The sequence below is a fragment of the Castor canadensis genome, chromosome 4 (assembly GCF_047511655.1).
Source record: "Castor canadensis chromosome 4, mCasCan1.hap1v2, whole genome shotgun sequence".
Taxonomy (NCBI): Eukaryota; Metazoa; Chordata; class Mammalia; order Rodentia; family Castoridae; genus Castor; species Castor canadensis.
Genome location: NC_133389.1, coordinates 147195446 through 147223300, shown reverse-complemented (window position 1 = coordinate 147223300; position 27855 = coordinate 147195446). Strand labels below are relative to the sequence as shown.

At 36.1% G+C, this 27855-nt stretch overlaps 1 protein-coding gene across 2 annotated transcripts; it reads left to right on the top strand.

Annotated features, from left to right (window-relative positions):
• Positions 1-27855, top strand: Gtf3c3 (general transcription factor IIIC subunit 3). 2 transcript variants are annotated; one of them, XM_020167499.2, is made up of 18 exons: positions 1-194; positions 1088-1199; positions 4405-4592; positions 5262-5385; positions 6994-7185; positions 7697-7862; positions 9160-9307; positions 9884-9956; positions 11695-11798; positions 12897-13068; positions 15432-15634; positions 16032-16133; positions 17955-18090; positions 20364-20601; positions 21413-21603; positions 23973-24097; positions 25035-25187; positions 26498-27855. In XM_020167499.2, exons 1-18 carry the CDS (start codon positions 93-95, stop codon positions 26618-26620), a joined length of 2652 nt encoding a protein of 883 aa, XP_020023088.1. In that variant the 5' UTR covers positions 1-92; the 3' UTR covers positions 26621-27855. The 2 variants fall into 2 exon arrangements, with proteins under 2 accessions (XP_020023088.1, XP_020023090.2); XM_020167501.2 differs by having other exon boundaries at positions 1067-1199.

Here is a 27855-nt window from a genome sequence, read left to right as displayed (position 1 = left end):
GGCGTCCCCGGGCGCCGCGGAGAGTGTGGGAATTGCTGCTCTTCCGGTTCTCTGTCCTAGTGCCTGGCGGCTGCACAGTTGCTTCTGCAGCCATGTCGGGGTTTAGTCCGGAGCTCATCGACTACCTGGAAGGGAAAATCTCCTTTGAAGAGTTCGAAAGGCGGAGAGAAGAGAGGAAAACTCGTGAGAAGAAAGTGAGATGCTAGGCCTGGCGCTCTTCACTACTGTCGCTCTAAAACACTTGGAGAGGGCGGGGGGACCCAGATGACCCCTTCGTTGTGATAGGGTGGGCGGGAAGCTCGCCCACCTTCTTCCTCTTCTTATCGAAACTCTGGTTGTCAGAGCCTCAAAACATTTCCCTACCATAACCCTTTGTCCTTCCCCACCCCAATAGTCATTTTATTTGAGGGTCGCTTAATGCTGGGAGGCTCAGTGGGAGTTGGGGAAAACAGGTTGGGATCAGAGCCCTCCGACCAGTTTTAATCCCACTTTGTAACCGTGGGTGGCATCTCACCTTTCTTCCTTAGGCCCCAGTTTCTCAGTTTCTAAACCGGAGGGTTGAGCTGTATCCCCAGTCCCATATTTCAGTAGTATCCCACTGGTGCTGATTTAATCTTCCACCAAAGGGGGGGAGGGGTTTGAACTAATTGCCTAATAACAAGGAAATCTTTATATCTTATTTTTCATATTTATTAAGAAATATCCAAACACTTCTTGTATCCTCACTTGTATGCAATCTAAAGGAAAATAAAAGTAATTGAGCCTTTTGAAGTTTTACCGATTCATGCGACTATTCAGTGCCCTGTGTCTTTGTTTAAAGTGTTAGATTAATGAAATCAAAATACTGTTAAATTTTGTAACAAATGACTTATTCACACAAGAAGGTAAGGCCTCAGTACTTTGGAATTTTGACAATATTTAAATACTGTCATATATTCATTGTGAAATTTAGATTCTACATACCATGTATGTGTGGAGGCTCAAGTTTTATTAATAGAAAATAAGGCAGATGTCCTATTCTCAACTGGAGAGAACTAAATCTGCATTTTTTTTTTATTTAATTAAGTTAACCAAGTTTCAATCACAGTGTCTTCAGGAAAAAGGAAAATTATCAACTGAAGAGACCCGAGATAATTCTGAAGTTCCATCATCATCAGGAATCAGTTCTACCAAATCCCAGGAAAAAGACAGCAATGAAGGTATGCTGAGATCATTTGCTACCTGCATTAAATTTTGAGCACCTGAGTAAAGTAATTTAGTGTAAACTTTTTTCATTGCAATGATATTCTGTTGTTATTACCTGATTTATCAGGAGTATAGTGCTTGGTATATAGCAGCTGCTTAATAAATACTTTCAAGCTTTGTTTATGATGATGATGGTTATTGGGGGAGTTTCAGTGATAGAAAAGTATTTCAAATTAATGTTTGTTTGAGGGCCTTTTTAGGGTCATTAATTTTTAAATCGGCCCTTTCAACTTCAGACTACCTCCAGGTTGTACTCCTCCAAATTGTACATCTATACAAACTGGCCTCCACATATGAGACTGGAAGGCCAGTTGACCTTTCCTGCTCAGATGGTACTTCACACACAGCATAGGTGTTTTGGTATGCTACCTCATTCTAGGATACAGTCCTTAGCTTTACATATCCAGATATATGCAGATAATAAGTTTGGTTAGTGCATATAGACTAATATAACTCAAATTTCTTAATCTCAGGTGATTGGTGTACTTTTCTACTGATCAGAATACTGATAACAGCTCATGGTATCTATTTGCCCATGTCAAGTTTCTTGGGGTGCTGAACTGTCAGTTAGAATGTAGCTTCTCATATGGGGCCTGATTGGAGAGTTGAACTAAACTCTAGTTTTGGGTGGTAGTAGTAGAGACCCTTTTTCTCTCTGAGCAAATAATCCATAGAAGCCTTTATACAGAAAACAAGCTTTATTCCTACCTGCCTGGGCCCCATTGGGAAGAAAGGACAAAGAAGAGAGAGAATTGGGGTATAGTTGCTTAGTTTACCAGGCAAGTAGGGTGGGAACGAGGGCCAAAGTGCTCTGACAACCTAGGGTCCTTCCTTCTCTGTTCAGGGGAGGAGCAGCTCTTCCGTATTCAGTATTGGAGGTGCAATTATAGTTCCACAGCTATATAGCTCCACTGGGTGGCTGTCAACCTTACTGCCTAAGAACTTGATGTCGACATCAGGCCTTTCCTTAAAAAAAAAAAAAAAAAATTTAACTGAGTCCATTTCTGGCTCATCATGAGCAGTCAGGCACATAAGAACTGTCTGGAGTCAGCCAGAATAATCTCATCAGTCCTTTGAAGATACGAAGCTCCCTATTTCCTAGGAAGAATTGTCCCAGAACCCTGCTAAGACTCCTGGTGAGTGTAAGCATGTATGCAGAGCAGAATGGGTTGGTTTTGGTTTTGAACAAACTTTGGCAAAACCTAATTGGAATATATGATCTGTAGACTCATTTTCTCCTGGACATTGCTGAATACCACTGCTAAACTTTTGCTCTTAATCCCCTTTCCTACACACCATGCAGATAGGCTCTTTTCATTTCACTTGCAATTCATTCTTGCTGATTTGTAAAACTACAGTTATTTTTTATGTATCAACAGTGTATCTAACACCTTGCTAACTTCATGTATTCAGACAGTTTGTATGTAGATTCTTTTGGATCTTCTACAATGTGATTGTCATGTATGAGTAAGGATAATTTTATTTCTTACTTGCCATATAAAGATGTCATCTCGCGATACCTTTATTTTTATTACTCTGTTGCATGGACTAGGATCTTCAGTAACATGTTGCTGGAATATGTATCTTTTAAAAACCTGTTCTTCCTTAAGCATTGAGTAGATTATTTATCAAGTACAGTAGATCCTTGGTGTCCAAAGTAGATGGTTCCAAGGAAACCTCATTTGAGGAAAAATTGAGACTGCTCAGGATGCAGAGTTCATTACTAAAAGTGCTTGATTCATTTTTACACTGCCCAACTTTTCCTAAAGACATGTCATTTTTCAACAAATCAAAATTTTTCACTTTATCACTTAAATTAAGCACATTAACTTTTTCTTTACTTCTCAGGCATCATTTGCTTTTGGGGAGGCATATTTTCACAAAATTAAGGAAAAGGTAACACTCAGCAAATCACACTGTTTTAAACACAACTGACAATAACATGGGCTGACTGAGAAGTTTATATCAACTGAGCGTGTAATACATGTAGGAATTAAAATTTTTTGTTTTTGAAATTTCATTTTATTAATGTTATTTGACTGTGTTTGGTCAAAACTGTGTACAATTAATCTGCAAATAAGGCAGGTTTATTGTATCTTTGGGGTTTGAAATATTTCACATGTGAATACACTTAAGGGTTTTTGAACACAAATACATATATTTATAATATTTAAATTTTTAACTGTTTTTTTTAGTCTTTTCTAAAAATGTGCTTTATTTTAGAAAAGAAAATTGGCTCCTGAACTTAGCCTTTAAAAATTTTTAATACTAGGGGCAGGGCATAGTGGCACACATCTGTAATCCCAGCTACTTGGGTGATGAAGATTGGGAGGATCATAGTTTGAGGCCAGCCTTGGCAAAAAGTTAGTGAGACTTCCCATCTCAACAAATAAACTGGTTGTTGTGTTGCACGTGTCATCCCAGCCACATAGAAGGCTATAGGTAGAAGGATCACACGCTGAGGCTTGGCCCTAGACAAAACTGTGAGACCCTATCTGAAAAATAATTAAAAGTAGAAAAGAGCTGTGGGTGTGGCTCAAGTGATAGAGCAAGTGCCTAGCAAGTGCAGGACCCTGAGTTGAAATCTCAGTGCTGCCAAAAATAAAAAACATTTTTAAAAAGTAAACAAAATAAAAACCAAAACCAGTAGTAGTATTCAGTAAGCTTATACTCATGGGGAATTATTTTAAATACATAGAGAGAATGTAATATTTCCCCATGGTCGTAGAGCCAGTGATAGGTGGAGATCAAGTTTGAAACCAGAAACAGGGCTCTAGAGCCCTGACCTTTACAAACTATGCTGTATCACCTGGGTTCTGTCCTACCAGGCTTGCTTCGTTCGCGTAGGTCTATGTCTTACGGTTAAAATTTTTCTTTTTTCTTTCTCCGCTTTTTAAAGAGTTTTAAACTCTTCTGATTTTCCTCCTAATTTTGCCTATATGTCTGGATGAGGCCTAAAGGTTGAGTCAACCATTCTGACAGAGTAAAAACATGGCTTTGTGACAGCTTTCTTTTATGTTTTGGGAGGTGTTCATTTACTATTTTTTACTTTCAAGTTTATGTTGTTCACATTCCAAAAAAACTAGACAGCACTTTTTTCTTTTGAGCACTGAGTGTTCTAAAGTTTTTTTTTCCCAACCTCAATGTGTCTTTCCTCAGGAGAAACGTCAGATGGAGTGAGTAAGTCAGTTCACAAGGTCTTTGCTTCCATGCTTGGAGAGACTGAAGATGACGAGGAGGAAGAGGAAGAAGAAGAAGAGGAGGAGGAAACACCTGAGCAACCCACTGCAGGCGACGTATTTGTGTTAGAGATGGTTCTTAATCGTGAAACCAAAAAGATGATGAAAGTAAATTTTTACTTATTTTGATATTTATAAACAGAGTGTAAGGCAGTTGACATAATCACTGAAAAGCAAGCTTTAAGTTGTACTTGGGGAAAATTCAAACAATAAGAAAGAAAACACTGTGAGATAGCTGCTGTCATTCATTTCTTACGTTCCTTTTAGAGAGTTTGTATGTAGTTTTGCTATTGAAAGGCCCATAAAATAACTCAGTACTTTTTTAGGTTCATTCTAAGTAGATAAACTTGAAAGAAGAAACTTCAATAGTAGAGAATATTTTTAGTTTTCTGGTATGTAATCCTTACAACATAATAATTTGTTATACTAACTAGTATCCTGGTCACTTGATTTTTGCTCTGATTATATATTTTACTGTGTTTTGAACTTTCTATGTGAGGGTATTTTTTGTTACTGTGTTTACTTTCTTAGGTGCTCCTTTTTGGGGTATTACAGAATAAGTCTATTATTTCCTATATTTGAGTTTTAGATTTCTTATTTTCCTCCAATTAGACTTTAATGTTAAGTTAGAGTTGCAACTATTTAGTACTCAGAATTTCAAAGGGTAAAAAATTTAAGGGGAAATTTTAGTTTCTTTATGCTGTGTATTAATATGATTGGAATTGAAATCTCAGGTTTTCTATATTTTAAGCTATGTGTCATTTTTCTGCTAAATAGGAGAAAAGGCCTCGAAGTAAACTTCCCAGAGCTCTGAGAGGCCTCATGGGTGAAGCCAATATTCGTTTTGCTCGAGGAGAACGTGAAGAGGCAATACTAATGTGCATGGAGATCATAAGACAAGGTGCTTCCTCTGGGGTCTTTCTTGATAATAATTTAATAGTGTGGCTTTTAAACATGGGAAAGTGCTTCATTGTACTTTTTGCTTGTGGTAACTAATCTGCCACCTTTCACATTGAATAGGAGTCACTGCTCAGAAAATGAGAACCATAGAGTATGATTCAGTAAAATATCATTAATATTTTTGTACACTTATGGGATCCTTTTTTTGCTTTTGTTTTTTAACCTTTCATTTTTATGAGTTTTAGACTTTTATACTGTTAATCTTTTCTATTTCTTTCTTCTTTTTTTTTGTCTTTACTTATTTGTTGTGGTACTGGGAATTGAGTAGGCTTTTTGCATAATAGGTAAGCACTCTGTCAACTGAGCTACAACCTCAGCCTTGTGAGTCTTTTTTAAGATTGCAAGCATATTATGTTAAAACCACTTGAAGAGTATTCTTTTTTTTCCAGATCTGGTAGTACTCAATTTTTAAAATTTTATTTTTAGTAAGGATACATTTAAATTTGTCATTTTATCTCTCAGTTAAATGACACATCTTTACCACATTGAAGGACATCTTCAAAAGTGATTTTTTTTGACTAATCATTTGTATTATTTTGCTTTCCTGATTATTGTCAATTGATGCCCTGTAGAGCAGCTTGGGTAGCTGTAATTCAGAGAACTTTATCCTTTCAATATTTTGGCATTTCCTTTTAGTTAGATTAGAATCCTTTTAGAAGTCTTGTTATAATTTATGGAATTATTAATTCAGGTTATTTGTGGTTACTAATTTTTTGAGACAGGGTCTCACTACGTAGCCCTGGCTGGCCTTAAACTCTCAATCTTCCTGCCTCTGCTTCCAAAATGCTGGGATTACAGGTATGTACCACCACTCCTGACTCTACATTGTTTTTTTCCCTCTATTCCATTAGACATAAAATTAATCAGTTTCTTTTTTTTTCCCCAGGATATTTCGTTTCGTATTTTAATTTAACAGTGATTTTTGACTTTATTCACTTTTAATTTTATTTCAGAAACAGCATTTCAGAAATGCAGATTAACCACTCAGTTTAGTATCCTGGTTTTAGATGCTGCTGAGGTATCCTTTCTATCATCCTATTCTGCCTTATGTGGAAGCTGGATCATGAAAATTCAATCTGACTGATGTGGCTAATGTTTACTGGGGTGAACTTGCCAAGTTATTGAGCCATATTTAGCCTTAGTGAAGAAGGGTTTTCACAAGCAAGGTGTGGTAGAGAGGAAGAAATTTTCATGAAATTTTATTTTGTTTAAAAAAAAAAGCTTTAAAAATGGTAAAAACGAGGCTGAATATTGTGAAACATACCTGTAATCTCAGGTTGAGGCAGGAGGATCACAAGTTTGAGGCCATTCTGGACTATGTAGATTGTGTCTTTAAAAAAGAAAGGTTAAAATTTAAGGAAATAAAAATGAAATAGAGTAAATGTTATCTAGTGTTTTATTTTAAATTCTCTTAAATAGTTTGTATAATTCTAGAGTGATTTAAAGAGGTTAGATATTAGAAAAAGATCCACAATTTGAACCATGGGATTGACATCATCTTAAGTCTCTTCCCTTAGCCAATGGATTTTTAAAATTTTATTTATTATAGCTCCTCTGGCTTATGAGCCGTTCTCTACTCTTGCCATGATATATGAGGATCAAGGTGACATGGAGAAATCATTGCAGTTTGAGCTGATTGCTGCACATTTAAATCCCAGTGACACAGAAGAATGGGTTAGACTGGCAGAAATGTCTCTGGAACAGGACAATATTAAGCAGGCTATTTTTTGCTACACAAAAGGTAATTAAAATATTTTTCCCACTTTGATTATATGTTACATAATAGGTTGTTTGTAATGGCACTTGATCTTCTAAATTGTGGTGTTGCTTCAGTGTATTTGATCTTACAAATTTGATTATTAAGTCTGGTAATAAAATTTGTTTATGAAATTTGGATTTTGGGCTCCATCTAATTTCATGTTTATTAGTGACTATCTTGTGAGCGAATACAGCACAAATGTTGGTGGATGAGCCATTCTTTGAGTTTCCCACTGAGGTTAGGCTGTTATTTGGAGTTAGTGACAGACTAGAGCGACCAAATGAAGATGATTAATGTGGAGATTCAGGTTGTATTTGGTCTTGGATCAAAACTAGTTGAGAGTTCCTGACAGATTTACTTCATATAGCTTCCTTCTTCCCATTGGAGGATTAAAATATTTATACGTTTTCTAAGAAGGTGATAAGTCACACACAGGTACCATGCAGCTCTTTTTTGATAAATATGTATTTTTTGCTCCTCTCTTTCTTTGTAGCTCTAAAGTATGAACCTACTAATGTCCGTTATCTGTGGGAGCGATCAAGCCTTTATGAACAGATGGGTGATCATAAAATGGCAATGGATGGTTATAGGCGTATTTTAAACCTTTTGTCTCCGTCTGATGGAGAACGTTTTATGCAGTTGGCTAGAGATATGGCAAAGTAAGTTTGGAGTGAAGTATATATATTTTTAGTTCTCATATTTTGCAAAGCATATATTTGAAATAGAATATACTTTTCATTGAGGCTCAAGAAATTTTTTTGTCTTTGATATTTTATATTGTACATAAGTATAGAGGGTTTTTTTATTCAGTACTTTTCTGCTTCCAAGACAACTGTGATGCTCAGGAGATTTTGTATATAAGGTTACATTTCCAAAGCTCAGAAGTTAAAAAATGAAACATGTCTGAAAACTGTTTAAAGGTCCCAGGTTTCCATGACTTTGTTGTGTATATTTGGAGTACTTTTAAAAATAATTTTTTATTGCAGATGTACCAATGAAATATTAGTGATCTGGGATCTTCTATAATCATTTTAAAGTATGCCTACTGCATTTACTTCTCTGATGTGCTGTGTAGTAAACCAAAGCAAGAAACATTTTATCTAAATAATGCCTGTGATCTGCTTTCTATTATAAGGGTATCTGTCATAGTATCTCAGCTTAGAATTAGCCATCTTGATCTGGGTACATCAATTCTGTGACTATTATTCTGGATTTGGTGGACTTGTTGTAGCTGAACCTAAGAAGTCTTCTATATCTGGCTGTTGTGGGGTTTTATTTATTTATTTATTTATTTGTAAAATCAACACAGAACAGATGAAGCAAGTAACCATTGGTAGTCTTAACATCAACACGAGCTTCATTCACAGTCTGCCATTTTCTGACCATGGAACACATTTTGTCATGAGTAGGATTTACAATGGAAATTAGGCTGTTTTGCCCTAGAATCAGGGCTTGTATTTTCTAAATGCAACTTTATCATTCTATAGATCAGCAAGGCTTACTTCAAATACACAACCCTTGAGTCCATGAGATGCAGTTTTGGTATCTTGTGTCTTTGTGACTAGGGTCTCTCTCTCTTCTTTTTGGTGGTGCTTGGGATTGAACCTAGCACTTTATGCAATATAAGTAAGCACTTATCACTGAGCTGTACCTTTAACCTTACAATATTTTTCACATTGAATGTAGTTGTGCTTTCACATCATATTTTCTTAGAAAATGAATTGGCCACTGTCTTCTTGGCTTTCTTTTTGCCACCTTTCATAAAGCATTTTTTTTTTAAACCTTCTAGTGTCTCTCAGCCAGAGTTCAGATTATGTTTTTAAAGAAGAAAGTATTTTCTTCTCTGAGATTTTTAAGAAAACAAAAATCTTATTAATTGTTAGAAGGCCTAATCATGTAACTGAATTTTATAATTAGAATTAAGTAAGTATTTATCTATTTGCCACTTTTTTTTAGGAGTTACTATGAAGCCAATGATAGTACTTCGGCTATTAACATAATTGAAGAAGCTTTCTCAAAACATCAGAGTTTAGTATCCATGGAAGATGTTAACATAGCAGCTGAGCTATATATTTCTAATAAGCAGTATGACAAAGCTTTGGAGGTAGGAATATTTTTTGTTTTTCTCTAATGTTTTGAACATGTTTTTGTGTTCCAAAAATTCATAAAAATTAGCAGTTGCTCATTTTAACTATATTAAATTACATATTTAAAGTCTGTATGGGAATAACAGATTTCTAGATTCTATAATTCTTTATGACATCTAAAATGCAGTGATCATATGATAAAAAAAAATAGTGCCTTTATAGGTGCCATGTGTGTCTTGGTAGCAAGATTCAACAGCAGACTAATTGCTTTGATTTATTTCTTAAGATTCTTTTGGGGAAAGTTTGTTGGTTTGCTGCTGAATTAGTATATATCTTTAGTATTAGTTAAATTGTTTATTATAATGTAAAAATATTATCACAGGATTCCTTATTTTAAAAAGACTTGCTGCTCTTTTTTTTTCCTTTTTGGCAGCACTGGTGTTTGAACTCAGGGCCTTATGTCTGCTAGGCAGGCGCTCTACCATTTGAGCCTCTCCACTAGCTCTTCAGTATTCTTTTTATACTCCAGTTTTATGTTGGAAGGATTATTTGCATTAACTGTACAAATCCTTTCTTCTTTCCTGTTCTTTTAGATAATTACAGATTTTTCTGGAATTCTGCTAGAAAAGAAAATGTCAGAAGAAGACATCTCAGAAGAGAATAAAGGTTGCAATTTCCTTTGCATAGGAAAACATACATAATCCTCTTTTGCTCACATCGTGGTATTTTGAGATGGCAGCTAATGCTCTCATAGCAAGTATTTGCAGTTTCCTCAGAGAGTTCGATCTGGTATTGACTTACAAGTAAAATGTTTTGAGTTCCTGTCATTTCTCAATAAGTGCATTTGAACTTGCCATTTCTTGTTGACCCAGGATCTTTTAAAAATTTACTAGTATAGGAAAAAATAATGAATTACTGAATGGCTTATCAAAACTTTTAGATCTATATCAGTTTACTTTTCAAAAAGGATTTAAAATGCTGTACTGCTTTGGAGAAAGTGGTACTTGGGACTGAACCCAAGTGTTGGCTTGCTAGATAAGCATTCATTCTATCACTTGAGCCATGACCTAGACCTTTGCTTTTCGTTTGTTTCTCTAATAGGGTCTCATGCTTTTGCTGGGTGAAAGGGGTAAACACAGCCCTTTTAGGTCTCTTTTATAAAGATGTGAATCCTATTTATCAGGGAAGAACCCTCATGACCTTATCACTTCTTAAAGACCTTCCCTGTTAACACCATCACCTTAGGGGTTAGGGTTCAACATATGAATTTTAGGGGAATATAAGTATTCAGACCACGGTATTTCTAAAAAAAACAAAAGGAGATCAAAGTGATAGCATTTAGTATATAGAACCCATGTATAATATAAGTAGAATTCCATTTTAGTAAAGTCAAAAGGCTCATTAAAATGGCTTCATTGTTTAGTCCTTATTCAGATTGCTGGCCATAGGTACAATATACAGAAGAAATGTGCTGCAGCTAGAGCCTGAGTCATATAGACCTGGTTCTTGTCCTTATGGTCTAGCATGAGTAAATTTCCATGTTAGGTAAATTCTTTCTCATTGATCAAAATAAGTAAGCTGAATTTCTGTTATCAGCTATTATCATGGAGTTCATTAATAAAACAGTCCCTTAATTAAACTTGTCCAAATCCTACTATGACTTGGTAACTTTAGGAAGTACTATAATTTATGATTTCTCTAAAACAGAAGCAATTATTTAATTTTTAAAACAATTTAAAGTTTTGTTCTGCCACTTTTGATAAATTGCTAATGTACTATATGTTAGGATTTTCTGAAATGGAAATTTATGGAATTTACTACACAAAATATGAAACACTTTAAATGTGAATCGAAATAATTTAATCTCTCAGGGTTTCAAAAATCATTGTGTTGTAATGAAGTTTTAAAGAACAACACAGTATTATTTAACCCTTTTATTACCTGTATAGTAAAGACTGAAAAGAGCCTTTTGCATTCAAGAAGAAAAAAATGAGAGGTTTCATATATACTGATCATTTTTGTCTCTTTACTTCTCTGTAGTTTAGATGGAAAGAATGGGAGTTTATGTTTTGGATAATTAGATATTAGGAAAAGAATAGGTAGGGGACGTGAAAACAAAGGGCAGACTAAAGAAGGTTAAAGAACCTAGTAATAGGTGTGGAGGCAGGACTCAAGTGGTGGTGTGCCTGCCTAGCAAGTATGAGGCCTGAGTTCAAACATAGTACTGCAAACAAAGAAACAAAAAATTCAGTAAAGTTGAATGCTAGAATTATAGTTGACTGTGAAATCATTAGCTTTGAGTGAAGTAACTGAGATCTTCTGCAGAAGGTAGAGTCTGCTTCCTGAGCCCCACATTGTAACCTGCATATAGGATCTGCTTCTTGTCTGTTTGATGATTCCCTAGCTGGTGAGAGTGTTACCTGTATCATACCTGACGGTGTGCCAATAGATATCACGGTGAAGTTGATGGTCTGCCTTGTGCATCTCAACATCCTTGAACCACTTAATGTAAGTAATACTAAGATATTTCAGAACAAATCCACAATCTGTTTTCTTTAAATGGCAAGAAATTGTGACTTGATCATAGATTTTCACATTTCTTAATAACAAAGTGGGCTGTAATAAACATCGAATTACTTTTGTATGAATATCTTATAAAAGCTAAAAGTGTTTTGGATTTGGGCTTGGAATAATTTTCTTTTTTTTAATGAGAACAGTCCAAAGATCAGAAATTGAGATTGGGCCTTGACACAATTGGTAATGATTCTCACAGCTGTTCTTTCTTTCTAACTTTGTCCAAGCATTTGATTGAACAAAAAAATGTATCGGGCCAGGTGTGGTATATTGGGAGGCAGAGGCAGGAGGATCATGATTTAGAGGCCAGCTTGGGCTGCATAGTGATTTCTAAGCCAGCCTCAGCTATCTATCTCTAGATAGATCTATATCTATAGATCTCTAGTGAGATCTGTTAAAAAAAAAGAATCTATTTGTTGACTCTTGGGATAAGGTATTGAGTAAAACATATAAGTTCCTATATTCATGGATCTTTTGTTCTAATGGGATTAGATAAATAAAATAAATTTATAAAACATATAGGATATTAATTGCTGATGAGTGTTCAAGAGAAAAACAAGGAAGAAAGACAGAATATTGGGGGTGGGGGAAAGTTGCAGTGTTTTCAGAAGGGGAGTCCAGAAAGGCCTCCCTTAAAAACGCGACATTTGAATAACCACTGAAGGAGGTGAGAAAGTAAACCATGGAGCCCTCTAGGCATGGGCACGTTTACTGTTTGGCTAGTTAGAGAACATGCACAAAAGAGCAGAGTGCTCTTAGTTTCTGCCTTTTAACAGAGCCACACACTATGTGTTGAATGAGTGAATGGTAGAAATATGAGTTCCTTTTATAGAGATACAGAAATGAATAGAATGATCATTTGAGCTATTTTTATTTCACCTTGCTCCTTTTCAGCCTACCTCATATAATTGATATATATGTTAAAATGAGAGCTACTGAAATGGGGGCATGACTTAAGTGATAGAGTGTGCAAGGTCCTGGGTTCAATTTCCAGCACCAGTGTTTGACTTCAGGCTTTTACTTGGGGTCTAGCCTCTCTTGACAACGCTGGTGGAACAGAATCCTGAAGACATGGGAGACCTCTATCTCGATGTGGCTGAAGCATTTTTGGATGTCGGTGAATATAATTCTGCACTTCCCCTCCTCAGTGCGCTCGTTTGCTCTGAAAGATACAACCTTGCAGTGGTTTGGCTTCGGCATGCAGGTAATACTTATTTGTGAGAAGGAAAAGTCTTAGTCATACAAGCAGGCATGATAATAACAAGTGTAAAGTATTAGTGTCTTAATGCAGGGATTTCTGATTTCAGGACAGTTTTTTAAAGATCAGTATTTCAAATTGTCTTGCTAGACTCTTAAGTGATTTCCCCTCACTAATGCTTTGGAGGAATAACTTACCTAGTGGTAACTGTGAAGAAGGACTATCATGTCCCTTAAATGCCTGTCTTTTACCTGTATTTATCATACACTTGGTTTCTAGTAATGTATTATGTAAGAGTTAGGGCAATTCTAATTTAAAGAGTTTTTACAGATTTATATTTAATATGTTATTTTGATAACGTATTAATTTAGCATAATTATCAGTGCTCTTGGAGTCACACATGCTCAAGATTAGATTTTTAACAATTATTTTATTTCACTGTGCATATGTCCACAGTAATCTGAAAATAAATCATTTAGAGTGGAAAAATAGTTTTAAGTGTACAACCAAATCTCTTAGAAAAATATTGACTCAACATAAAAATGCATTCAGAATGGAATAGTTTTAGTTTAAAATATGCATGATGGCAGAAAGTTCTACTAGCTCTGAAATACCACATGAGAGTAGCTCACTCACATCACAAATAGGAGCTAGGAGAGTGAACACTTAATAATTAAATTAAGGTAATAATACTTTTCTGTGTAGATGAATGAACATGAATACAAATGTAGTACTGTCATAAAAAGTTGCCTTTGTGGAATTTTAATTTTAAAAGAGTGAACAGAGAGTTTGAGTTTTTATGGCCTTTCTAAGGCTGTGATACTGAAATTGCTTCCATCTTACTATTAATAGTAGATACTTTACAAATACTATTTAAATACTATTTAATCTTGATTCTTGTAATTGCTATTTCCATTTTGAGTCCATATAGCTTAGGATGAGTGGAAGTAAAACCTCAGTCACCTAAAAATCAACAGAGATCATAAGAAAAATTAAATGCTTGTGATACAATATAAAATATCTTTAAATGTGAAAAATAAAAAAATACAAGAAGTGCCATTGGGATGGTTCATCAATAGTAATATTCTAATTTATTTTTAATATTTAAAGATGAGGGTCAGGAGAGGTTTAAGAAAGCAATTGGAGGGCTGGAGGCATGGCTGAAGTGGTAGAGCACCTGTCTAGCAAGCACAAGGCCTTGAGCTCACATCCCAGTACCACACACACACACACACACACACACACACACACAAATTAGTTAACTAATTAATTCATGAAGCAATTGGAATTAAAATATTACTATTTAGGAGATCATTGTGGTGAAAAAGGAAAGTGATGAAAAGGGCCTAGATTAGTGTTGTAGCTGTTAGGATGGAAAAAAATGCTTACAGGGACTCATTTTTGAGTTCAGATGATAAGCACTTGCTCTTTGGGCATCAAGTTTGAGAAGTAGAGCGCACTAATCTTACTTTGAGAACTGAACTTGAGGAACTAAGTGGCAGGAGGTAGTTGATATGGTGGTGGTGATGGGCAGGGATGTCACAAAACCCTGGAGCCTGGCAGGTAGCAAAACTGGGTGAAGTGGGAGGAGTGGGAAGGGCTGAGAGTTGGAGAGTGCTGCCTAAAGGGCTGCTTCTCAGCATGGGCTTGGGTGCCACACGGAACAGGAGACTCACTGTTGTCAAAACCAAGTTTTTCAAAAGAGGGCAGAACCCTACATTTTATAAAAAATCCTAATTTTTTAAAACATAGGCAGTTAAGAGTGTATTAAACCACTGTGCCCTAAAAAAATCTTTGGATTAAATTGATCTGCCAGTGGTGAACTCTGGCTTTATGTACATAAAGATGTTCATTGTGGTATTAGAGTAAAAATTTAGAAGCAACCTAAATGTTAGTATTGGTAGGTAATTAGTTTGATTATTACATAACCATTCCAAGTGCCAGTGAAGGCATGGGATTAAAACATAGCACTAAGTGAATAAAGCAAAACACTAGATTGAATATATACACTAATTATATCCTTGTAGCAATTTGAATTTAGACAGAGATTGATAGATCAGTCAAAGATTAGAAGGGATAGTTGCTTTCAAGTATTAAAAAATATGCATTCACTATTTTGAAACAATATTGCTATATTATTTCCTCAAAAATGGAAAAGTGTAGTCAGGCATGATGGCATGTGCTTGTAGTATCAGCATTTGGGAGATTGAGGCAGGAGGATGGAGAGTTCAGTGCCCTCCTAGGCTACATAGCAAGGTCTGGGCCAGCCTGGGTACATAGTGAGACCCTGTCAGATAGATAGATAGAAAAATTTTGGCTAGTTTACAAATCTGTAATTCAATTTATGCTTCATTTTAACCTCATCTTAGAGTGTCTAAAGGCCTTAGGCTACATGGAACGTGCTGCTGAAAGCTATGGTAAAGTGGTTGATCTGGCCCCACTCCACTTGGATGCAAGAATTTCACTTTCCACCCTTCAGCAGCAGCTGGGCCGTCCTGAGAAAGCCCTGGAAGCTCTGGAACCAATGTATGATCCAGATACTTTAGCACAGGATGCAAATGCTGCACAGCAGGTAGGCCATGTAACATAAAACTTTTTCTTAGTACATTGTATTTCATACACATATTTTGGTGGTACTGTGGTTTGAACTCAGGGCCTTGCGTATGCTAGGAAGGCTCTACCAGTTGAGCCACTCCTCCAGCCCTTGGTGCATGCATTATATTTTAGAATTTTCTCCTCACTTAGAGACAAAGTTTTATTTTAGTATATTAAATTCAGTGCTTTTGGAAAATGATTTTCAGTCTTTAATGTCAGCCAGTTTAAATTAAGACTGCTAAAATATTGGATCTTAATTATCGTGAAAGATAAGGCAAAAGTAAGTTCTTTCTAAAACAAACTTTGCTATGCAAATAAAACAGGTTATACAAAGAAATCTTGTCATACTCATTGTCATGTGCTTTTTTATGTAGGAACTGAAGTTGCTGCTTCATCGTTCCACTCTATTGTTTTCACAAGGCAAAATGTATGGTTATATGGATACCTTACTAACCATGCTAGCCATGCTTTTAAAGGTGGGTGATATCTTTCTTTATATTAGCCTTGCTGAGTTTTTAAATGTTTGGGTTGTCTTGATTTATGCAGATTATAACAACTTTGTAATTATTTTGCTCTATTAAACTTTTTAGATGAAAGACTTAGAAGTTAGTGATATATATTTGGAAGTTTTGCATGCTAATATAAAATCTTTCCTAGTACTTATTTAGAAATGTGAGAACCATGTAGCACTATATGCCAAAATTATTATTATTATTTTGTGTTACTAGGGTTTGAGCTCAGGGCTTTGCACCTGTTAAGCAGGTACTTTAACACTAGAATCACACCTACAGTCCTTTTTGCTCTGTTTACTTTGGAGTAGGGTTTCACTTTTTGCCCAGACTGGCCTGGGCCACGATCCCCCTATTTTACGCTTCCCACCATAGCTGGGAACACAAGTGCACACCACTACATCCATCTTTTTTCCATTGAAATGGGGTCTCATAAAGTTTTTTGCCTGGGCTAGCCTGGAACCATGATTCTTCCCATCTCAGCCTCCCACATAGCTTGGGATAACAGATGTGTACCACTGTACCTAGCTGTTTATTGAGATGGGGTCTTGTGAACTTTTTGACTGATCTCAGCCTCCTGAGTAGCTAGGATTATAGGCATGAGCCACTGGGGCCTGGCAAAATTCTTTGTTTTGCAAAAATGTTTTCCAAATCTGATGTCCCTTCTGAGCCTAGCTTTTAAAAAATTTTTTTATCAGCATATATAATAGTTGTACAGGGGGATTCATTGTGATATTTACATATCTGCTTACAATATATCTTAGATTTACCCCCTCTATTGTTCTCCGTCTTCCCCTCCCTTCTTAGAACAATTTCAACAGGTTTCATTCTTCTATTTTCATTTGTGAATATAAAATACATCACCATATTCATACTCTCTCACCCTTTCTTTATACCCCCCAGAGAAGACCTATTTTACCCTCCTGTCTTCCCCCACCCTGCCCCTTTTTTAAAGTGTATATTGATAGTCCAAGAGGGTTTCAGTTCAGGCTTATATATATTTTGCTTTAATCGAATTAACCACCCTCTTACTTACTCTTGCTCTATCACCATGCTCCCCTAATATTCAACATCTTAGGTGCATCTTATTATATTATATTCATATACACGTGGATTGTTTCAATATTTTTCATTATCTAACATTTTCTTTTCCTTTCCTGCTTCCCTATTGTTTCGTCAGGCAGAGCCACTAATGTAATTTTCTTCTCCCTCTCACTGTATATATATGTGTGTGTGTGTATAAATATATACCTATGTATTTACGTATACATTTAACTAACAGGTCTGGCTTCCATATATGAGGAAAAACATGCGATCTTTAACTTTTTGAGCCTGTGAACCTGGTGTTTTTGCAGAAAGGTGGCTTTCTGCTTCTGTTTCTCTCTCCCTCCTCCATCCTCCCTCTCTCCCCTCCCCTTCCCCTCCTCCTTCTCTCTCTCTTTCTCCATCTTACAAAGTTAATGTGGATTACCTTCTTTTTTCTTTTTTGGTGTTGGTGAGGTTTGAACTCAGGGCTTCACACTTGCTAGGCAGGCGCTCTACCACTTGAGCCACTCCACCAGCTTCTTTTTTCTTTGTAAGATGAATAATGTAACCAAAATTCCTTTGGTAAGAAAAAAAAAAGTCAATCCATTCTACTTTTAGGACTTATGTTGTGTTTTGTATTTGTTTTTTAAAAATGTGGCAATCTGACGCTTTTTCCTTACTAGAGGAGCTTTTCTCTGATACTTGTGGCTCATAAATTTTCTTTAATTTTTGACTAAGAAATCTCTATTAACCTTAATTCAGGTAGCTATGAATAGAGCCCAAGTTTGTTTAATATCCAGTTCCAAGTCTGGAGAGAGGCATCTCTACCTTATTAAAGTATCAAGAGACAAAATATCAGACAACAGTGACCAAGAGACAGCGAATTATGATGCAAAAGGTAATTACTTCATTTTCTTTATTATATAAAACTTTGCTGAATTGAAAAAAGAAAGTCTAATTGAAAATTTTCAAATAAAATGAAGTTAATCTACATCTCTGAAGTATAATAAACTCATTTGATGTTGAAAGAAAAGGTTACCAGGTGCTACAGTGTGCTGATGTCAGTCTGATGTTCCTTTCCTGCAGCAGGTATTTCTCAGCTATGGAGCAGTTGTCTAAAGGCTTTTAAAAGAAGTCAGCTCTGTGTTTCCTGCTGAGTACATCTCACAAGCCTCTGTGTACTTAGCCTGAGGACTACGCAGAGTACAAAAGGCCACGCCCATTTCTCTGAAAATTCAAGGATTTAATTTATAACTTTGTATTCTTCCTACCTGAAGAAAGAAAAAAATTTTAACCCATTAAAAAAAAAGAAAAGGCAAAATTCAAACATTTAAAAAAATTAAAAGGAAAACATGAGCCTGGATTTTTCTGTGAAAAATGTAAAATAAAACTTGATTATCACCTTTGTAAAGAAGGAAAAGTATGTTAAGAAATTTGTGGCCAGGCATGGTGGCTCATGCCTGTAATCTTAGCTGCTTGGAAGGTGGAGATCAGGAGAGTTATGGTTTGAGACCAGCTCAGGCAAAAAGTTCACAAGACCCTATCTCAACCAATAAAAAGCTGGGCATGATGGTTCTCACTTGTTATTCCAGCCATGCAGGAAGCATATTCGGAGGATTAGAATCAGGGCTAACCCAGGCAAAAATGTGAGACCCTATTAAAAAAATACCTAAAAGCAAAGAGAGCTCAAGTGGTAGAGTGCCTACCTTACAAATGCAAGGTCCTGAGTTCTAACCCTAATAGTGCCAAAGAAGAAAAAATGAAATTTGTGATTAGATGACAATACAGATTACTCATCCAGTCACTCCAATTACACATATTCCATTCTCTGTTAAATTCATTTTTGACAAATGTAGTAATAGTCATAGAAATGCTTTGAAGATAAGTTGCTGTGACCCAGTGTCATTTGGACTTCATAAGGCATCTACTTTTAGAATCAACTATGTTTGAGCAAGGTTATTCCTTAGAGAAAGAACTTTGGAAATGACGTAAGCTTTGGAGATGTCAGCCTGGCAAAAGATGATTTCATTGTTAATTCAACATTTATTATAGGTATTGGAGTCAGAGGAAGGGAGAAGGACTCAGCTGCTTGTAATGTGGCTATAAACACCTCGGAGAACTGCCAAAACTTATCTAGTTCATTGATTCTGAGTTTATTCTGGCAACTTCTGCCTCTTTATCATTTATTTTGGGCTATGCTTTCTTAAGTTACTTTTTCTCTGTATATGAGCCTATCTGTTCTTTTAGTGACTCCTCGGCTAAGGTTTATTGCTGGTTTTTCTTAGCCTTGTGAGGTTTTTTGATTTGCTAATTTCATCATGGTGTGGATCACAATCTACTGGCTTGCCAGCATTCATGAGCTAAGCCTTTTTATGTTACATGCAACTTTGTACTCTGTTCTCTTCATAGCTATATTTGAGGAATATGTAATGCTCTATTGAAGAGCAGTTCTGTAATTTAATCATTTCTTTATTATTTTTTGGTTTATGATTTCTTCTGATAATTTTCTTTTACAAATAGTAATGTATAAAGCATCTTCATACATTATATATTTATTCATATTTTGATTGTTCAGGATAATTTCCCAGAAGGAGAATTACTGGGTAAAAGACAGTTAAAATCGTCCTGATATTTTTCATGGTTATAAAAGGGAGGCTTCTTACAGAGAAACAAGGATGAGAAGATTAAAGGAAAAGAGAAATCTTAAAGCAGGGAAAAGAAAATTGAGATTAGGACAAGATTAAGAACAACCCGAGTCTTGAAAGTATGAATTTAAGTCATTTGCTGAGCACACATTTGACTAGCTTATGCATGCAGAATCCTCTATCTGATCACTCTTAAGGAAAGGACACTTGTTCTTTCCTGAATGGGGGGCATGTTTCCTAGCTAGCACTGAGAAATGCAAGTGGGGTTAGTTGCACTTTGTAGGGAACAAGTCAGAGAGATCACAGACTGTTAAGCAGACAGAGCACAAGGGAGTAGTACTGAAGCAGTGTAAACATGTCACTAACCTCTTTATGTCTCTGTCAGGACAACCATGAGCAAGAATCTAGGCCTGTGGTTCTGTGTTTATTAAGCTTGTCTTAAAATTGATCATGTGAGTTAGAAAAACCAATAGTGCTGTTTCTGGAAATACAGTGTCCTAACTGGTTTTTATTGATCTCATTTTAGCAATATTTGCTGTTCTTACAAGTGTCTTGCCGAAAGATGACTGGTGGAACCTTCTTTTGAAGGCCATATACACTCTATGTGACCTATGCCGATACGAAGAAGCTGAGTTACTTGTAGATTCTTCATTGGAATATTATTCATTTTATGATGACAGACAGAAACGCAAAGAACTAGAATACTTTGGTCTGTCTGCTGCGATTCTGGACAAAAATTTCAGAAAGGCATACAACTATATCAGGTGACTTCATAACAATTTACTTAGATTCTTTAATAGAGTATGTACATTTACCTGACTTAATTCTCATACTCAAGAATTAATAAAGGGAGTTGCAGGGTGGAGGCGGAGGCAATCTAGCCAATGTACAGTGTAAGGCTATTGGGAATTGGCACAGTGAATTCCCCCCACCCCCGTACAAATATATATCCTAATAAAAATGAAAAAAGAAAAAAACAGATGCTGCTAGAATAAAAAAAAGGATTAATAAGCTATTTTCTCTATTTAGCTATTTTACTGGATCAGTTCAGTGGTGATTCTAAGAGGCAGCATTTGAGAGCATGGCCTCTAGAGCTGGATTTCCTGGGTTCACATCCCTGTCCTGACACTTGACCCGCTATGACTTTAGGCTTGTTACTTAACCTCTTGTGCCTCAGCTTCTCACTTGTAAGAGGACATCATAGTATTATTACAAGGGTTAAATGAGTTATCATATATAAAACCTTTGAACAATTAGTTTTTAGCACACATTATTCATTGTTTAGTGCTTGTTGCACTGTAGCGATAGTGGGCAGGGAGAGAAAGCAACACTTAAGCCATTTCATTCTGTTTTTTGGTTTAAAAGTTTTGTTGAAAATCAGAAAAAGATGTAGAAGTACTAAAGTAGCATTTTCTAGAAAATCTTCTGTTGCTTAAATAGATTGAGGCAGTCTGCTTTTCCTTGGTGGGGGGAGGTGCATTTCAGTGTTGGAAGGGCAGCACTGAAGGGTTTCATTCTTACAAATGAAGTTTCTCTTTACATTGTTTTCCCCTCATTCACTTTCTGCAATTGTAGGATAATGGTCATGGAAAATGTGAATAAACCCCAGCTGTGGAATATTTTCAATCAAGTTACCATGCACTCCCAAGATGTCCGACATCATCGCTTCTGTCTCCGTCTGATGCTTAAAAACCCAGATAATCATGCCCTGTGTGTTTTAAACGGACACAATGCATTCGTATCTGGTAGCTTTAAGCATGCACTTGGTAAGTGACCTGGCACATGACTCTGTTAGGCCTACATAGTGTAGTGGGTATGGCATACCTCAGCAGAACTTCCTGGATTTAAATACCATCTCCGCCTTAGCAAATTATTCTGTCTCCCTCTGCTCAGTTTTTTATCTCGAAAATGGGGATAATTGGATCTTTGATATAGGTTATTGTGAAAATTAAATGACGTAACATAAAGTATTTAAAACAATGCCTGATAAATACAGTAAGTGGCTCTAAATTTTAGCAATCACAATAGTAATGTTACTCTTACTCAACTTTGGTTTTAAAAGGTAAAGTAGAACTTATAATTCATTTTAAAGGTCAACAGTTCTCCCTGCTTAGGCTTGTTTGTAAAATTATTTTTATTAATTATGGAGGCTTTGCTACCAGATTTTAGTTTATTATAGTGCAAAAAGGGATTTGAGATTTACTGATGGTTATTCTTTTAGGAGGCAAGTTTTTATATCAAGATTTATTGATATGGTGTTCATAAATTCTAATTAAATTAAAGGAAAATGCATTAAGTATTTGCACTAAGAAATTTCTATAATAAAGAATTACAAAGAGAGCATTGACAGAGGTGACTCCATTTTGGATGACAGAGGCACTTTAGAAGCAGACGTGTAAAGGGGGCATGGGAAACAACAGATTTTTCACAGAAATAACGAGTCTCTAACCAAAATAGCAGAATGCAGCTACAAGATATGGGCCCCAAGGCCAGGACGAGCTGCCCAGACCTTCTTGGAATGATCAATTCAATAAAGACAGGGACAGACAGGTAACTGAGTCAGCTTCTCACCGAACTCTGCACCAACCAATCTAATATGGTTTCAACGTAAAATAGTTGGACCCAAGCCTGTTAGTGCCCTCCGTCATCTCCTAGACTTCAGCCATTGTTTGACTTAGCTCTTTCAGTAAGTTCTACCCGCCTGGGTGCTTTGCTATTCTTTCAATAAACTTTGTGCTTGCTTTACTCTTAACTCCTGGACTGGCATTTTTAATCATTGACTATGCCAGGACATGAACTTGGGATCAAAAATCCAGTCTCAGAATCAGAACCAAATAAGGAGGAAAATATCTAGCCAATTGTTTAAGCTTAAAATGAGGCATGTATTCTGCTACCTGAAAGCTAGTGTTTCCCAGTTCTTTTCTGAATAAACTGACTTTGGTCATTTAATACTTTCATGTTTCTTTGTGTATGACTGGTATTTTATAATTGTTTATCCAGTAACCTCAAACATCAGATGTTGAAACTTTCCTCTAGTATGTTTGCTTTTTTGTAATTGTCAATTGAATATTTAGAAAATATAAATTGAGGCTTATTTTATTTTCTTGTTTTACAAACTTTTACAGAAGGAAAAAATAAAAAGTACAGTTGACAAAATGGTAGTCTGCCTTCTTTGCTGGTATAGAAACCCTTTGGCGCCATTGCTTTTAGAATAGAAGCTGGAAGGAATAAATGTTTTTATCTGTGTGACAAATGACAGATACTCCTTTATTTGAAACATTTTCTTAGATTCTCCTACCTCATTTGATTGGCTTTTGACATGAGATAATTGCGTAGAATACAAAGAATTTATAAAATCCTGAATTATTAGTGCATTTAGCTTTTTGAGAGAAATGAACTAGTTGCTATATTTAAGAAAACAATACCCATGGTCTAAAAAAACAAAGCTGTTTTTCTTTTTCTCATATCTATGATTATTCATATTTAGATTTATAATTTTACAAAATAATTTGGTAAAGCCAGCTACGGTGACACACACTTGTAACCCTAGTACTCAGAAGGATAAGGCAGGAAGTTTATGAGTTCAAAGCCAGCCTGGGCTACATGGTGAGACCCTGTCTGAAAAAAACAATGGCTGGGGATATAGCTCAGTGGTAGAGTGCTTGCTTAGCATAGGCAAGGCCCTGGGTTTGTTCGCCAGCACTTAAAAGACTTATTCCAAATTCTCTTATGTTTTAAAAAATAGATTAAGATCATAAAATAGGTTTATGGTCACATAGAAATATCTAGTTGTACCTAAAAGAACATTTCTTTTATTTACTCATATTAATCTTCATGATCAAGATACATTTATCAGGATTGGAAGACTGGCTGAAGTGGTAGCACAAATCCCTTAGTTCACCCCGCAATCCAAAAAAAAAACTAAAAAATACTTTTATGAGAACTTCTGATTGCATTCTGTGTTACATATTACTTTAAATTAAAACAATGTGCATTTCATAATGGCACATAAGATGGAATGTGTAGTTTGTACATATTAAAATTAGTAATGTTTGGCTTTAAAATATATTTGAATAAGTAATGAGGAAATAAAGAACTACTCCCATGCCATCTGATCCCACTGCTCATTTTCCAGGACAGTACGTGCAAGCCTTTCGTGCCTATCCCAATGAACCTCTCTATAACCTCTGCATAGGCCTAACCTTTTTTCACATGGCATCTCAGAAGTATGTGTTGAAGAGACATGCTCTTATTGTGCAGGTAATTCATTTGGATTTCTCATTGCATTTTATGTTCCTTGAACGTGAATATATTTAATGCTTTCTGACATCCTGTTTCAAAAGTAATACCTGTTTGGTATACATGTTGGGAATATTCAACCCTTATTCTTGTGTTCATCCCTTGTGAAACTCAGCATATAGTTGTACTCATGGTTAAGACTTACTATAGCAATGTTGTGAGGACACAACCCGGTCATAGGGGGAAAGACATAGGCAGAATGTACGGGGATTTACATGCAGGCTCCCTTCTGTTCTGGAGCCCTGATGTCTCCAGCTATCGTAGGTCTTGAAGATTCATTTCATTTAAATTAGTTTTTTTTAAGTGTGTGTGTGTGTGTGTGTGTGAGTGTGAGAGAGAGAGAGAGAGAGATACAATGAGTGTTGTATCCTTGTACCATTACCAGCAATTTTCTTTTTTTTAGAGCTAGGGATTGAACTCAGGGCCTTACACCTGCTAGACAGGTGCTCTACCACTTAATACACGATCCTAGCCCAGCACGTACAGCTAAATGGTAGAGCACTTGCCTAGTCTGCACAAAGCCCCAGTACTGTGAAAAACAAAAACAAAATCCCCAAATTCCTGTCTTGGTTGTTATAACAATTCAAGATTATGCCTTTGGCCTTTGTTTTATTGTTTACTTTAGCAAAAGAGCTTGTCCCCTCTAATAATATAAACTCCAAGAGCTCAGAGATCTTGTTAGTGTTGTTCACTCCTATATCTTTAATACTTTCGCTTTATGATTTCATTATTTTATGTTTGATGTATCCAAAATATGATAGGATGTAATAATGTATACTGTGTTCTTTTAGAACAGGACTGTGTCTATGTTTTTAATATTTATATTTCCAGCACATACAGTAGTTCAGTACATACTAACAATGAGTGAAGTATTGAATTGTCTTTTTCTTTTCTGTAGGGCTTTTCCTTCCTTAATCGATACCTCACTATACGTGGGCCTTGCCAGGAATCATTCTATAATTTGGGCCGTGGCCTTCATCAACTAGGGCTGACTCACCTTGCAATCCACTATTACCAAAAGGCCCTGGAGCTCCCTCCACTTGTGGTAGAGGTATTTATTGTATAGTTCGCTTTAAAACTGAGGAGTCATTTTATCTGTAGATAAGTGCAGTGTGCTAAGTATTGTGATCCAGAAAATGAAATAAATTATAGCTTGTATATTAAAATGTATTTTTTGGTGCAAATGTGGTGACACATACCTATGACTGAGGTAGGAGGATTGCAAGCTCAAGGCTAGCCTGGCTACCTAATGACATCCTGCCTCAAAAAAACACAGTATTTTTCCCTAATTCAATGCATTTATGTAACTATGTTCAGCAACAGGGAGATCTTTGACATTCTAGCCTTATGACCTAATCAGCAACGATGTGAATATGTACAGCTTATGGCTATGGCCCTCCTTCAGTTGCCCTAAGACAGTTCCTATGCTTTACAGATAGGCATTGGTAGTCAAGAAGCCTGAGTACTGAGTAATGTAGCCATTCTTCATTTTCATGTTCAAGTACCAGGTAACGCTAGTACTCTGAAGTCCTGTGCTCTCTAACAGCACACACTAACACAGGTACCCCCGAAGCCAAAAAGATTGGGGTAGGAGCTTGGTGCAGAAAGAGCAGAGCTGGACCTAGAGGGGCTTAAATTACAGCCTTGGGGCTCCACAAGGTCAGGGATCCTGGAAAGGGTCAGCCTGCCTCTCCTGCATTCCTCAACGGGTCTTGGAACTGTCAGCACTCTCCTTTGAGTCCCTTCATTGGCCACTTCAGCTGACCAAGAACAAAATTGAGTTTAACAATCTTAATAGGCTTAATTTTTTATTCTAAAATCAGGTAATACTTTATTCCATGAAATAGATTGTTTCTTACAGTTTCTAGGCTTTGGGGGCAGGGGAGTTGGTTGGTTTTTTTTTGTGTAAGCCCACTTACTTTGTAGCTCAGACTGGCCTGGAACTTGAAATTCTTCTGCCTTGGCCTCCTAAGTGCTGGGATTACAGGTGTGCGCCACCATGCCTGTGTTTAGTTTCTAGTGCTGCTGTTACATATAGAAGAGTCTTTCCCAAGATTATATTACTCAACTGTATTTTCTTTACTTTTATGGGTTTTTTTTTAACTCTTAATTCATCAGAAGTTTAGTCTGTTGTGGCTTGTTGGTGAGACATTTTCTATAACTTACTGGTTAGACATTTTAAAGTATTTGATTGAACTGCTACTACAGTGATTAACTGTATCAGCATTGGTTTAAGGTATAATTATTTTTAGTATTATGTAAATTTCAGTGGCTTTTGAAAACTTACAGAACTATTTGCCATAAATTACCCTGGTTGGCAGTTTGGAATATAAACATATTTATGTCTTTTTTTTCTCCTAGGGTATAGAAGTTGACCAGTTAGACTTGCGACGAGATATTGCCTACAACTTGTCACTTATTTATCAGGGCAGCGGGAATACTGAAATGGCTCAAAAGCTTTTATATACTTATTGTGCTATATGAACACCTCAGTTGCTTCACTGTTCTAAACTCCAAAATGGAAATAATTAGTATTATCCCACAGTGAATTTCACTTTTTAAAACTGCCCCCATCACTGCCAGTTACCTTCAAAACTGCAGCTTTGGGCTGGGGGGTGTGGCTTGGGTAGAATTCTTGACTGGCATGCACAAGGCCCATGGGTTCATTCCCAGCACTGTAAAACAAGTAAACAAGAACAAAACCCAAAACTGTAGTTTTTATCTTTTGGTATACCTGTATATTGTTCTGTCATTTCCTTTTAACATTCTGTGCTAAAATTATCTCCAGGGTGAAATAGACTATAATAGCCTCTCAGCCAGTTTGGAATTGAACATATCATTCGTCCAACTCACGTGTGCTGTAGAGTAGAACGAACACCTGTGTGCCTGTACTTTGGTAGGTGCTGGAAACGTAGGAGACAGACAGATGTGGTCTGTACCTGTGGCAGGTCCAGAGTACATTACTGACTATGGAGATGATTACCCCTGAATACAGTTCTTTAAACACAGAACATTAGCATATATTTTTCTGAAAGAAATGTTTGTTTTGTACATCATTGTTGTCCATTCACTTCTTAGCGCCTCATTCCTATTTTCAACAGCACCTAACAAAATTAAAAGTTGTCATGTGGTAGGAAGACAAATAATTGATGTAATCTTTCACTCTTCCCCTCATATCTTAGTTACATACACTGTGAGGCTTGTACCTGGGCTTAATTCAAACCATACTGCTCCAAGGTAAATACAAAAATGCATTATCCATATCCAAAAATAAAAAGTAGAATTGTGCTCAATAACATGACATGGTTTCCATTTCAAGGTCACTAGGACTGTAGGAAAGATTGGGGAGGTTGGATTAATGTAATAAAGTATTGCTGATAAAATTTAAAAAGATTAAGACCTTTACTCACCTCAAAACACTGTATGTTCTTGAATCTAAGATAAAAATACTCGCTAGGTATACTACTGGTTTGATAACATTTTTAGGGGAAAATAAATGCTATATTGTGTATATAATTATAACAGTCCAGTTGTGGGAAAGAAACAAGTATGAGACTTAGGATCAAAGAAATATAGTGGAGGCCTTTTAGGAATTCTTGCCACAGTTTGTACTGTGTACACACTTTCTTATTGAGAAGCAGAATTTGTATGTAATAAATATTTGTATCATGTATTCTGTATATATCGGTAACTTAAATAAATTCTATTTTTGTAATTGA